Raw genomic sequence first — 14,941 nt, 5'->3', positions numbered from 1 at the left:
AGTGCATATATTAATTTCGCAAAAACCTTTCTAATCGTTAGTAGTGATGTTATTATGTCGTTCTACTTAAAATGTTTGTATCAACCACAATTCTTATGAAAGTAAAGACATATGTTAGTCGGAATATACTTATACCTGTCAAATGTAAATAAAAATGTAAAATTTATTCTTATAATAAGTTTTTCATTTTGATTGGATTTTCTTTGAAGTCAACAAAACCACTTTAGTATGTAGTATTCCTAGGTATAGTTACAATTAATTACCATTGGGACTTACAATTAATGATAAAGAGTTAGTTTAAATCATTAAAACTAATTATGGAACCATGTAATTAATATGTTTTTGTGAGCCACATATCAATGTTTGCAAATATTTTTGGATTTAAACCTTTTCGTTTCCAAAATTTTTATATGGATTAAGGTTTATATATTTTTTATTCCCCTTGTTCCATATTCAATTTTTCCATATACCTAAAACAATAAAATAAATTATAAGTTAAAAGTCATCATTGTAATATGATAAACATACAACATAATATGGCTTATAGATGGCCTATAATTAAATGATTGAAATGTTTAACATGGAGGTTCTCCAAGCAACCTCTCATGCATATGGCAAGAAAATATACTGAATGACAACAATAGTATCAACTTCAAATAGTATGAAGTCTCTTTGTATATGCAAGGAGTTCTCCCTTAACCAAGGTAACATAGTAAAAAGTTATGATGTGGAATCATCCTCGGTTTGAGTCATGTCATGATCAAGACTAATAAGTTCTCCCAAAACTTCTTTATCACGACCAACGAAATCCTAAAGAAATGCATAAATTTTAGTTCAACCGTGATAATAATTATAACAATAAAAACTTAAGAAAATAATGTAGTTCACGTTTTATAATATGACCAAATGTGTAGGCCAAGAAAAAAATGAGCCTAATGGCTCTCCCACCAATTGAACCTCTATATTGGGTAAGGAGCAAAATCTCCAGCTTCACCAATTAGCCCACATTCAATAAAATTATAGAAGGATACCATGAATGGTTAACCCACTCTTCATTTTTCATTTAATTTTGATTAAATGTGAGGGATTATATTTAGCATATAATTCACAATGGTTTGGTACATTTGAAAGAGATTTTCTTGCTCAATTGATGATGATGTATCTTCGTATCTATCTCATCTTCCTCATCATCACTTTCTTCTTTTTCATATCTTCTATTTATACACCGTGATGATATAGTCGTTATGATGAAGTTTTTCTTGAGATTTAATAATATGACCGTTTAATGAAGCTTGTCTTGAGATCTGTTATTTCCTGCCTATTGGTGTGGATGTCTGCCATAGGATAAAGTCTTTTATTAGAGCAAACGTACTTTTTAGAGCTTTTATCAGAAGAAGATTTGACTTCTCATTTGGCACGACTTTTTATAATATGATCAAATCTTCTTTTATCTTCTTCCTTCCAACGTTCATTTTGATACATATAAAATGAGATAAATGATCGTTTGAAGCAATTGCCTTGCACAAGATAACACCGAAGTTTGTACAGCAAGTATATTATATTTCCTGTTTATTTGATGTTTTCAAAAGCTTTTATTGTTTGTTCAGGATTCTATATTTTCTAATGTTATGTTTGTATGTCTAGCTGTTATTGTTTAGTTTGTAAGAGACTCCTTATCGATTGATGTTTTACTTATTGTTTTTAGGTTTTGTTTTAGACGTAGGTACTATCACGATTTCCTAAGGTAAAAACATTTTGTGAATGTCTTTCTTATTACTGACACTTGCTATTGAATTGATTGGTGTTATGATGAATAATCTACTCATCATATATCACTTTTGTTGTTTTTGAACGTTGAACATTTAATGTCATTTAATGCTTGCTCAGAACAACAAAGTACTTTTTGATTTCCTAAAGTTGAGGTAGCATTTGACAATTAAGCTTTTCTTATAAAGATATCAAGTGTTGAGTAAAGACTTTATCGTTGGACAAAGTGATGTTTTAGCTCATTGTATCATTTAGACAATTTAAATGCATCTTGTGATTTTGTCTGTTTAGACAGACAACGTTTATCATTTGTTTATCTTTGGTATTTTAAGTTTTATTCTTTTAGTGTGTTTTATCAAAGACATCGTCTTGACATTGTTTTGTTTTTCCTCGAGAGTTAAGTTGAATGATCTTTGGTTAACATGAGCCTATGTGTTTGTTCAAACTTTCCTATACGCTTTGACTTCACATAATAGCGTGGTAAAGTTCGTTTTTCGCATTTAGCTTTGATTCTCTTTGACGTTTTTGACTTGTTAGTATAGTCTAACATTGCGTCTAGATGTCTTGACTTAGTTGTTTTCTTGTTTCCTAGAATCCTAAGGTTTTTGTGTTAGGGATTTTGAGTTTAAGTCTTGTGTTTTCTAGAGTTCTAAGTGTTTACTTAAGGTTGACATGATATTAATGCTTTGTTTGTGTTTTCCTATTGTTATCTTGTTCGTGTTTAGCTAGTCTAATCCTATTTTTCTTATGTTGTATCTAGTTAGAGTTTAGGTTTCTGCTTGTCCTACTAGTTTTATAGCCTCACTTGATTTTCTCGTGATTTTTCGTGTAATCGTTTACCTCTTTTTTTTTTTTGTTCAGGCTTGTTGTGTGGATGCCTGTTCTTTTCAATTTTAATGTTTTTTGTCCTAACGTTTAGATTTTGTTTTTCTGTTCCTATTCTGTGAGGCTTCCTATTGTGTAGTTACCTGTTCTTTCTAACTTAGAGTTTTCTATTAAGACTTCTTTCTATTGTGTAGTTACATGTTCTTTCTAACTTAAGGTTTTCTATCCTATCGTTTAATGTTCTTTCTAATTTAGGGTTTTTTATGACACTTCCTATTGTTCTATGGAACTTCTTCGTTTCATATTGTTTGTTAAACTTCAAAGTCAGATTTCCTATAGACGAGCTTGTCTTGTTCTAACACCCCTAACATTAATTTCTGCATCATTTAATAAAGGTAAAAAGACAATTTTTGCCCCTAGGCAAAAATATAATTAAAAACATAAACTTCTATTAAACCCTTCTCCCTAGGAATTAAACCTCATCCATTCCTAAACAACATCTCTACCAACAAACCAATACATCACATTGGTAATGTCTCACACACACAAATCACCAAATTAATAACTATCAATCATGTGTTGCACTTTATCAATAATAACATCAAATAATTAACATAGCAATTATAATTCTAAGAACATCTAAACATTAAACACCAATTACCAAACAATAATACCTAAGTCTCAAAACCACTGTATTCCCTATTTACTACATTTTTTTCAAGTCTTATATTTCTACCATAAAGGTGTTCATGGTAGGTTTATTATCTTACCATGAAATTGAGTATAGAGTCAACCTATTATATGTTTATGAGTTATAGGATGTTATAGATGTTGAAGTGATATGTGATGTGTTAAATTGTTTATGAAGTTTTGTTTTGAATACAAGCTTACCATGTTGTTTCTTTTTTGGTGTGATATTTGTTTCTTTTGTAATGATCACCTTATTAGTGTGAGTAGATGAGAGATAAGTGTTAAAGTATCTCTGATGGAAGACGGTGATGCTGCAGAGTGTCTTTTTGATTGTCTAATGGTTAGATTTAACTATAGTTATTTTCTTCTAAATAATTGTAAGTTAAGACAATTTTTTTTTGTTTTATCAATTTTATAACATCTTATTTTATAAGTGGTAAACTAAAATTGAGATAATAAAAAATATTTTAAAATAATAAAAACTAAAAAAAATACCATCTATATCAGGATTAGTAAATTAAAGTATGGGCTTAAAATAGTAAAATAATACTATCAATAATATAATAATACGAATAAATGTATAATATAAAAGTATCTAAAAAATAATAAACTATTTTCTATCATCATCAATATTTTATTCAATAAAAGATTAAAACAAAATCGCCTAGTAAAACAAAAGTCATATCTTGTAAGTGGATGAATAAAAAAACAGAAAAAATTATACAGGTAACAATAATAATAATAATAAATAATTTAAAAATAAAATATAAAAAAAGCTAGAACTTATGTTTTAAAAAGTAGTACGTCTATCATTTAAAAATAATTACAAATCACAAAAAGTATTCATTTATCAAAATACTAATAATAAAACGAAAAGATCTTTTCAACGAGTAAAAAAAATGAACTGAAATTATCAAATACAAAAATTTCACATTAAATGATTGGATTAAATTTCATTTTGAAATATCTTTTTATATTCCGTGCTAGATGCGGATGATGCCATATGCATCTCATTCAAATCAAACACAAATGAAAATAAAATAAAATTCTGGACAGAAAAAAAAATCAATTCTAAAAAAAAGGCGAAAAACGAATGTAAGAGAGAGAGAAAAAAAGGAAAGAGCGGCTAATGCCCTTTTTATTATCCAAAAAAACTGATCAAAGCAAACACGTGTCGTTACAACCAGCGAACTCCACCTCACGTGCGGGTCCCATCCTCTACCTTAAACGTCTCTCATCCAATCGCGTTTAACCACGCAACCACATCAATTCGCCGCGTGTCGGTCATGATCACACTTCCGCCGTCGATCTCCCCGTTGCGCCATCGCAGCCGTCAACTGAACGAGAATTCAACTTTATCTACTCTCAATTTTTTTTTCATTTATCAACTTCTATTTTATCTCGTTTCAATTTCAAGCTCGCAACTTTGCATGTGGATTTGCAATCACTTGCGGATAAAGCTCTTTTCTGAGGATCCCTTTCTTTTCAGCGTCTTCTTTATCTTCTTCTTCTTTTTCTTCTCTCTCTGACAGAACAAGAGAGACTTTTTTGCTTTGTTCATACGTTGTGGGTTTTGAAGCCGAGGAAAACTTAATGGCTGAGGTTTTGACCAAGGCGAGTTTCGTTTCTTCTTTGCTCGGTAGTAGTCATCGCCACCATCGAAGGGGGACGGTTCCCGATTCTCGTAGCTTCGTTTCTGGCGTCGGAGGGTACCCTTCTCTCAAGTTAAAGTCTCAGATTCGCAGATCTTGGTCCTCTTCTGAGTTACAGGGTAAAAAGCTTCACTTTCATGTAAATAGAGGAATACCCAACAGGGTCAGTTCGCGGTTGAGAGCTTCAACTGGTGCTCAGGTTTGTAATATTTCTACTCCTTTACGGAATTTGCTTTATCCTTAATTCCATTCTTTTTAGGAATTGGAACCTTTTTGTTGGTGGGAATTTTGTTATTTTGCGTGGCATGTTTGTTTCCAAATTGCTTGTATTTTTTTTTTAGTTTTTATTGGGAAGATTTTTGTGTTTTTCTGACGGGTTTCTGGATATTTCTTGTGAAGTATTGTAGATGGCCATGTTTATTTGATATATTATGTATTTTAAAGGTAATTAAGACGTTTTTCTATTGTTGGGAATTTTGTGAATTTTCATGAAAAAGTTCGAAATTTCTTATATTGTATTTTGGGGAGATTTTGTGTTTCTCTCAAGGGGATTTTTGGAGCTTATGGAATTTTGATATGTAACTCTTACAGTTTGTGTTTTTTTTTCGTGTGTTGCTAATTTTCCTTCGAACTTTCCAAATTACATATATTGATATTCTAATCGGGCAAGATTTTGTGTTTTCCTGACGGGGTTTCTGAACCTTTCCTGTGGAATTTTGCAGATGACCTTTAGAATAGGGAATGTTCAGAAATGGTGGGAAAAGGGGCTTCAACCCAACATGAAAGAGGTGATTTCCGCCCAAGACCTTGTAGAATCACTGTTAAACGCAGGGGACAAGTTGGTGGTGGTTGATTTCTTCTCTCCTGGTTGTGGTGGCTGCAAAGCCCTTCATCCTAAGGTATTCGTCATCCCCTTGATCCAATTCACAGATCAACCCACATGACAATTTTTAATATCATGATCTGTTAATGTGTATTGTTGTTCTGATGTTCCTTGGTTTATGGTATGACAGATATGTCAACTGGCAGAGATGAATCCTGATGTTCAATTCCTTCAGGTGAATTATGAGGAGCATAAGTCCATGTGTTATAGCCTCAATGTCCATGTTCTTCCTTTCTTCCGCTTCTATAGAGGTGCTCATGGTCGATTGTGTAGCTTTAGCTGCACCAATGCCACGGTTAGTATACATGCTATGTCAATTTTATATCATATCTTTGGCCTTTGACTATTTGTTCATTATTAAATGATTTAGTAACAGCATTCAATTTGATTTTAATTACAGATCAAGAAGTTCAAAGATGCATTGGCCAAGCACTCCCCAGATAGATGCAGCTTGGGCCCAACCAAAGGGTTAGAGGAGAAAGAGCTCCTTGCTCTTGCTGCCAATAAAGATCTTTCGTTCACCTATTCACCAAATACCTTACAACCTGAACATGCAGATGAAGAGTTGGTTTCTGCTTCCACTCCTGTTCCTAGTTCAGAATCTCTTCATTCATTGACTCTCATTTCTGAGGTCTCAGAAGAGAAAACCTTGACCACTGCTGGGAGATGATGTGGTCAGTTTGTAACCAAAATCCATCATCTGGTTCCATACCTTGTACAGTGTATAGGTTTGTTTTAGTGCAATATATCTTCATGCAGTATACTTGTGAGAATGAAGATATCATTGCAGATAAAGTCAAATAGTGTGATATATAGGTATAATGTATTCCTCCATGGCATGTCTTTTTGGATCCATGCCTTGCTAGGATTAGGGAAGATAAAAGTTGGGGAATTAGAAGTTACCCTTTTTTGTGTGTGAGAAGAAATCATGTCCTATTGTTGTAAAATGAATGTCATTTTATTCATCAATGGATAGTTTGTTTCTTTCTCTGAGCAATACTTGTAATATTTAATTATTTTCCCTAGTTGTGTATTTTTCTGAGGTAGTAAACATGCCAAGTGCATGTTAAGATATGAGGTATTGTGGTTCTGAGATGACGTTCTGGTTTGAAGAACTTGTGGTTGAGCTTCTTACCTTAAAAAAGGAAATGGTACTCTAATTTTGAAGGGAATGAACCTTATTGGATAGACTTCATATATTTCATATATTTGTTAGGTTTTAAAAGATATCTTTATTATTTTCTGAATTTGTTTATCTGAGTTTCATTATAGGAAACAAATACGTATTCTAAATTGTTTATGTTAGCATAAAGCTGAACAGATAAAGTTTTGATGATGTTTTAAAGTTAAGTTTCAAGGGTTTTTGTTGTAAGAAGATTTTTGTAAAGACTTATTTTGTGTTAAAGTTTTTGTAATTTAGTAAATTTATGTATAAGATATGGTTTATTTTTAATTTTATGTATTGTCTGTCTTAGATTGTGTTAAAATTTGTTTTAAATAAGAAAATTTCATTATTTTATATTCAAGATAATTTATTACCAAATTATAATAATCAATTATTAATAATCAGTTATGACTTGTCATAATCGATTATTATGAGAATTTTTAAGCAAATCTTTTACCATGTGGATTCATTAAATGCATAATACGAAATCAGATTGGGACTTTCATTTTAAAATACACAATATGAAATTAGTTTATTTCGAAAATCTTATATATTTAGTTGTGTGCTTTGATAATTGTGTTCTAGAATTTGTGTAACCTTTATTTTTTGGCTTTGAGAACTTGGTGTTGGCATAAAGTGATAACTTTCACGGAAGTTGTGATTGAGTATTATTGCGGTTGCTGAGTTAAAGTCAGTTATCCTTTGTAAAAATTCAAATGAAGTGTTTATCTTTCGTGAAACGTTAGGAGGAAGTGTTCATCGGTTATTTTCTTTATAATTGTAACCGTTTATTGGTTTGTAATAGTGAAACTTTAATTTTTGCTTGAGATTAACAACTAGATGCAGGATTTATATGATCTGAATCAGTAAAGAAATCATCTTAGCAATTTTCTCTCTTCCTTACTTTTTTATTTGTTTATATTATTATTAAGGAATTTATATTTTACGAAAAAAATTATTAAAGATATTATTTGTGATAAGAAATCAATTCAACCCTCTTAGTTTGTTGTATATGTTAATCATTCTGCAGCACCGATACAATTGTTTATCTAAATATACATTAATAACCTTTATGCAAGTAAAACATTAAGTAGAAAAGCACTTATTTGACTAATTTTTTTTAGATTTATAACAGTAAGTCAATAGTTTTATCTTACTAACAAATTTAGTTGACTTATTTTTGTAAGATTGATAATAAAATTAATGAAATGGTGCTTGATAAAACAATCATTAAATAAATAGGTAAGAAAAAACGGCAGAATATCTCAGAAGATAGGATGATAAAGATATGGAAGATTTGGTTGGAAAGAAGGGTTTGGAGTGTTGGGAAACATTTAGGCAAATGGAAAGAAGTTGGTGGTTGAAGATTTGGAATTGACATGAAACCAAAAGAAAGAAGAAAATTGAGGTGTTGAAGAAAGGGTGAACGTGGCCGTTTTTGCTTTGCTCAACTTTTCAAACAATGTGGTCCATTGCAGATTTTGAAGCTCCTCTTTTTCTCCTCAGTCTCACACCATTCACGTGGTGATGTGCTATTCCACCCATTTTTCTCTTTCATTTTCTTTTACAATAATTTCATAGATTGTGTTTTTAGTATTTTTTTTTTGTAAATCTTGTTTTGGTCTTATATAGTTGTGTCATGTAAATTTAATTACCCATATGTATATATTATCTGATATTCTAAAGTTAAATAATTTTGATCTACTGTTAATAAGTCAAGTAATTGCTAACAAAAAATAGATTACATATTTGTAAATAATAACAAGATCAATTACTAATCTATCAAAAATATTAATAGTAAAGTTTAATAACAAAATTTTAATATATTTTTCCTTACAAATAAGATTATATTTTCTGATAAAGATTGAATGATAGTGATCAATGAATCAACAATTTTACAATATTAAAGAACTGTATATATGATTAAAATATTATAAGAAGAAAAATTTTAATGTTCAAAAATTACAAAAACAAAAAATAGATTTAAATCTATTTTTCATCCATAAAAATTAAAAATATGTAGACAAATTACAACAACTCACAATTATCAAGTACTTTATTTAATCAACTGAAATAATGTTGTAAAAGCTGACAAAAGTAGAATAAAGATCACGAACAATATACTTCCTAAGGCGTGTAGATCACTGTCCTTAAGGACTTATCCGCGGTGTATTGCGCAAGCCTCCTAAGATACAACAGGAACTTCTCAGAATTTCTGAGGATCTCAGAACTAGCAAGGATCTCTTAAAAAGAGAATAAATAAACCCACAATATTTTAAGGAATAAAAGACAAGAGAGAAAACAAAAGGATAATTAGAGAATGAGAGGAAGAGAAGAGTGTGGAAAAATGTGATTTGGAAAGATGAAAGTGCTCTATTTATAGAGTTCATGGATCAGGCCCACTATCCAAAACACCTAAAATATCTTCTATTAAAATAAATGATTTTTAATAAAATAAAGAACGTTGAAGCAAATTATAACTTGCAGCGAGCCTTGTGGGAAGTTAATATTGAAGGCAAGAAGCTTGCGGTCCAAGCTCAGAAAGATTCTTCCGCATTTGATGGAAGCACGAGACTTGAAGCTGCATCATTCCACCGAGTATTGCGGAACATGCACAGTCAAAAACCAACACTAGATATTTTGCAATATCAGTGTAACGACATAGTTTTTATAACAATCCCCCACATATTGCAAAATATATATACGAACGAAAGAGAAGAAATTATTCTGGGTTTCAAAAGATGTATTGCATCAGAGCTGGTATAGCAAGCTATATGAACCAGTCCTAGATTGAGAAACTTAACACATAATGTAGTTGGTATAGCAAGCTATATGAACCAAAGATACTTGAGTGTGTTAGAGGTTTATCAATCACAGTACACCCCCACAATCCTTGCTGTTATCGTTGTGATGCGCTTACTAGGCCATGCGCGTGCCCGATATTCATGAGTGCTCTAGAGATCATGCCAAGATCTCATGCAAGCGGCCCCACTTGACATTCATATAGGTGATTTCATCAAGTGTATGCTGCAAGTCATACACCACCCGTAAGGGATATGAAGATCATTAAAAACTTTGTTTAATTACAAAGTTTAACCTCTCAATAATGCAGTCTCTAGCACTTTCACACACACACCATAGGAATGGACATATTTGATTTAAAATCAAATTAGTGCTATCAGAACTAACAAATGACTTGTTTTTACCCATATGAACCTTATTCATGGGATCTCCAATCACAAAGGTTGGGTTACCATCACTTGTTTGTTTGCTAGTGGCTTAAGTCTCATTCCCCTCGATGTTTCTAAGATCATATTTCTTCCCAAGGGTTTTGTCAGAGGATCTGCTAGATTCCGTTCTGATTTCACATAGTCAATGGAAATAGTTCCACTCTTTAGCAGTTGCTTCACCAAATTATGTCTCAATTGAATGTGTCTATTCTTTCCGTTGTAATTCTTGTTTTTAGCTATAGCTATTGCCGATTGGCAATCACAGTGTATTGACACCGATGGGATTGGTTTCATTCCTAGTGGAATGTTTGCTAAGAAGTTTTTCAACCACTCAGCCTCACTTCCAGTCATCTCAAGAGCGACAAACTCAGATTCCATTGTTGATCTTGCAATAATAGTTTGTCTGGAAGATCTCCATGTAATCGCACCACCCCCAAGTGTGAATACATAACCACTAGTGGATTTTGTCTCATCTGAATCAGAGATCCAGTTAGCATCACTATACCCTTCTAGTACAGCGGGAAATCCACTATATTCAATGGCATAATCCATTGAACCTCTTAAGTATCTCATAAGCCTGGAAAGTGCATCCCAATGTTCTTGATTTGGACATTGAGTGTACCTACTTAGTCTACCTACTGTATAAACAATATCGGGTCTAGAAAAGCTCATCAAGTGCAGTAAGTTCCCAATTATCTGGGCATACTGAGGTTGAGATAATGATTCTCCTCTATTTTTCATTAATTTAGAGTTAGCATCATAAGGGGTACTCATGGGTTTGAAATCATAATACCCAAACTTCTTAAGAAGTTTCTCAATGTATTGTTCTTGGGATAGTAATATACTATCTCCATTCCTTATGATTTTAACACCTAAAATTACGTTGGCTTCACCCATGTCTTTCATTTCAAAGTTCGATCCTAGAAATAATTTAGTTCTAGTAACAATCTCATTGCATGTACCAAAAATTAGCATGTCATCCACATACAAACATATAATGACACAATCACCATTTTCAAATTTAGAGTACACACATTTATCAGCATCATTAGGTGAAAAACCATCACATAACAATACATTATCTAGTTTTTCATGCCACTGTTTTGGTGCTTGTTTCAATCCATACAAAGATTTTAAAAGTTTACATACCTTACTCTCTTGACCAGGTACAACACACCCTTCAGGTTGAGTCATATAAATTTCCTCTTCTAAATTACCATTTAGAAAGGCAGTTTTAACATCCATCTGGTGTATCACTAACTTATGGATTGCTGCTAAGGCTAACAGAACTCGAATAGAGGAAATCCTAGTCACAGGGGCAAAAGTATCAAAGTAATCTATGTTGGGTTTTTGAGTAAAACCTTTTGCTACTAATCTTGCCTTATACTTCTCTATAGATCCATCAGGATGATACTTTTTCTTAAAGATCCACTTACAACCAATGGGTTTTGCTCCTTTAGGCAAATCTACTAAGGTCCAAGTATTATTTTTCTGAATTGATTCAATTTCAGTCTTAATGGCTTTATCCCACTGTTTTGCATCAGGAGCACTAATGGCTTCTACAAAGTTACTTGGATCATTATCAACTAGATAGGTATAGAAATCATTACCAAATGAAGTTTCCTTCCTCTGTCTTTTACTTCTTCTTAATTCCTCACACATGACATCACTATTATTATTATTTTCTATAGGTTGAGATGTCTCACTAACCTTTAAAGGAAAAACATGTTCAAAAAACTCAGCATTTTTCGTCTCCATTATAGAATTTCTTTCAAGTGTATCACTTTTAAGAACTAGAAACCTATAAGCAACACTATGTTCAGCATAGCCTAAGAACATACAATCAGATGTTTTAGAGCCTATTTTCCTTTTCTTAGGATCGGGTAACATCACCTTAGCTAGGCACCCCCACACTCTTAAATATTTAAGATTAGGTTGATAACCTCTCCACAGCTCATACGGAGTTTTACCAGTTTTCTTATGAGGTATTCTATTTTGTAAAAAACACGCAGTAAGCAAGGTTTCTCCCCAAAGGTTATCAGGTGCACTAGAACTAATAAGCATAGCATTCATCATCTCCTTAAGAGTTCTATTCTTTCTCTCAGCTACTCCATTAGACTCAGGTGAATATGGTGGAGTTACCTCATGGATGATACCTTCTTTAACACAATAGTCATTAAATAACACATACTCACCACCTCTATCTGATCTAATCCTCTTAATTTTCTTATTTAATTGATTTTCTACTTCTGCTTTATAGGTAAAAAAGACATCAAAGGCTTCATCTTTATGTTTGATTAAGTATACTTTGGTGTATCTAGAATAATCATCTATAAAAGTCACAAAATAATTTTTACCTCCTCTAGACATTGTTTGTTTCAAATCAGCTAGATCAGTATGAATTAACCCTAACAATTCAGTTTGGCGATCTACAGCAAAACATGTTTTCTTAGTTATTTTAGATTCTACACATATATCACATTTACTACTCTGTTTATCATACGTATTAATTAATCCTAGTTGTTTTAATTTCATAACATAGGAAGATTTTAGATGTCCTAATCTAGCATGCCATATATCATATGAGTCAATAATATAAGCAGAAGAAGATGATTCATTAATATTTTCATAAATGTTAAGTACAAAGAGACCCTGATCACAATATCCCTTCCCCAAAAAAACATTATTTTTTGTCATTACAATCTTGTCAGACTCGAATGACACTTTAACCCCCACTTTTCCCAGTAGTGCTACAGAGATTAAATTAACTCTGATTAATGGCACATGTAGCACATCACTCAAGGCCAGAGTCTTTCCAGATGTGAGTTTGAGAAGAACTTTCCCTTTTCCCAGAACAGGAGTGGTCCTGGAATCACCGAGGTAAACGTGTTCTTCTCCATCCCCTACACTAGTGTAAGAGGTAAAAGCACTTCTGTTTGCACAGATATGCCTAGTAGCACCAGAGTCTACCACCCACTTACTCACATTGGTCATCAGATTTACTTGAGAAACGACCGCAGCAATAATGTCATCTCCTTCGACTATAATAGCCTTAGGAGGATTGTCCTTTCTTACTCTGCGTCTGCACTGCGGTGCATGATGGCCCGGCTTTCCACATACGAAGCAATTTCCTTTCTTCTTAAAGGTGGGGTTAGATGTGTTGGGGCGAAATTTTCAAAAATTATTTTTCTTATTGTGATCAGGTTTGTGTTCGTACCTTTTTGGAGCAGGTTTGTCTTCTACCATGTTTGCTTTTGCAGACAATGCTTTGTCCCTCACAGCAGCACATTCTTTCCTGTTGGTATCTTCAATAATTATGTGAGTGATCAGCTCTGAAAGTGACATTTGCTTGTGCCTATGCTTTAGTTGTTGCTTGTAATCAGTCCAGGAAGGCGGCAGTTTCTCGATCAAAAGCTCTGAAACAAACTCATTTGGAAGAAGAACGTTCTCCGCTTTGATATCTTCGAGTAGCTTGTGGTACTCATTAATTTGCGACTTTATGTCCTTATCTTCAACCATTTCCCAGCGATAGTAATTTCCAATGATGAATCTTTGCCTAACTATATCTTCAGCAGTGTATTTGAGAATCAACGAATCCCAAATTTCTTTTGCTTCCTTATAGGAACAATATACATCGAACAAATCGTTAGAGAGTGCACTAAGTAAAGTATGACGACATACCTTGTTTGCATGAACCCAATCTTCAACTTGTTTTGAATTTGAAGGGGGACTGGAGTCGGGTTTTGAAGATGAAAGAGCAAAAGAGACTCCGTACATGTCTAAGAGGGTTGACACGCGTTCTTGCCAGCGCCGGAAATTCTGACCAGAGAAGACTTCAATTTTTGATACATCCGGGAAAGGTTTTGCGAAGACCGTCTGAGTACCGGAAACACTATTCTGATTCTCCGGGATTGAGTTGTTGTTGTTGTCAACCATTAGTCCTTAAGATTGTTGTAAAAGCTGACAAAAGTAGAATAAAGATCACGAACAATATACTTCCTGAGGCGTGTAGATCACTGTCCTTAAGGACTTATCCGCTGTGTATTGCGCAAGCCTCCCAAGATACAACAGGAACTTCTCAGAATTTCTGAGGATCTCAGAACTAGCAAGGATCTCTTAAAAAGAGAATAAATAAACCCAGAATATTTTAAGGAATAAAAGACAAGAGAGAAAACAAAAGGATAATTAGAGAATGAAAGGAAGAGAAGAGTATGGAAAAATGTGATTTGGAAAGGATGAAAGTGCTCTATTTATAGAGTTCATGGATCAGGCCCACTATCCAAAACACCTAAAATATCTTCTATTAAAATAAATGATTTTTAATAAAATAAAGAACGTTGAAGCAAATTATAACGTTGCAGCGAGCCTTGCGGGAAGTTAATATTAAAGGCAAGAAGCTTGCAGTCCAAGCTCAGAAAGATTCTTCCGCATTTGATGGAAGCACGAGACTTGAAGCTGCATCATTCCACCGAGTATTGCGGAACATACACAGTCAAAACCAACACTAGATATTTTGCAATATCAGTGTAACGACATAGTTTTTATAACAAATAAATAGTATTTTTAGTACTGGTTTTTTGTTTGAATATGATTTTACTTCCAGTACTTTTTATTAATTTCAATTTCAATTTCGTGTGAATTTATATTCCTTTTAAATTTCAAGCTTAACATTTAGTAGTGATTCTTTACGGTATGAAATATAGACTAAATTCATATATTTTTGAAAATT

The 14,941-nt window shown here is 32.7% G+C and overlaps 2 protein-coding genes across 2 annotated transcripts; one reads left to right on the top strand and one right to left on the bottom strand.

Moving 5' to 3' along the window:
- Positions 1 to 4,682: 4,682 nt before the first annotated feature.
- LOC124834854 (thioredoxin-like 1-1, chloroplastic) lies at positions 4,683 to 6,810 on the top strand. Its single transcript, XM_047309658.2, has 4 exons — positions 4,683 to 5,133; positions 5,657 to 5,833; positions 5,948 to 6,112; positions 6,218 to 6,810. Exons 1-4 carry the CDS (start codon positions 4,876 to 4,878, stop codon positions 6,485 to 6,487), a joined length of 870 nt encoding a protein of 289 aa, XP_047165614.1. The 5' UTR covers positions 4,683 to 4,875; the 3' UTR covers positions 6,488 to 6,810.
- A 6,013-nt stretch (positions 6,811 to 12,823) lies between these two features.
- Positions 12,824 to 14,403, bottom strand: LOC148197869 (uncharacterized). Its single transcript, XM_088114849.1, has one exon. It carries the CDS (start codon positions 14,146 to 14,148, stop codon positions 13,387 to 13,389), a length of 762 nt encoding a protein of 253 aa, XP_087970975.1. The 5' UTR covers positions 14,149 to 14,403; the 3' UTR covers positions 12,824 to 13,386.
- Positions 14,404 to 14,941: the final 538 nt, after the last annotated feature.

Source organism: Vigna umbellata, chromosome 5 (genome assembly GCF_029865625.1).
Source record: "Vigna umbellata cultivar VRB3 chromosome 5, Vumbellata_1.0, whole genome shotgun sequence".
Lineage (NCBI taxonomy): Eukaryota > Viridiplantae > Streptophyta > Magnoliopsida > Fabales > Fabaceae > Vigna > Vigna umbellata.
The sequence above is the reverse complement of the archived record's forward strand: the minus strand, read 5'-3'. Positions and strand labels throughout refer to the sequence as shown.

What these genes read in the sequence shown, in the direction of transcription:
- LOC124834854 (XM_047309658.2), top strand. Translation starts at nt 4,876, where the DNA reads ATGGCTGAGGTTTTGACCAAGGCGAGTTTCGTTTCTTCTTTGCTCGGT. An exon ending in GAGCTTCAACTGGTGCTCAG is followed by an intron (nt 5,134 to 5,656) that starts GTTTGTAATATT and finishes GGAATTTTGCAG; the next exon opens with ATGACCTTTAGAATAGGGAA. An exon ending in TTAGCTGCACCAATGCCACG is followed by an intron (nt 6,113 to 6,217) that starts GTTAGTATACAT and finishes TTTTAATTACAG; the next exon opens with ATCAAGAAGTTCAAAGATGC.
- LOC148197869 (XM_088114849.1), bottom strand. Translation starts at nt 14,148, where the DNA reads ATGGTTGACAACAACAACAACTCAATCCCGGAGAATCAGAATAGTGTT.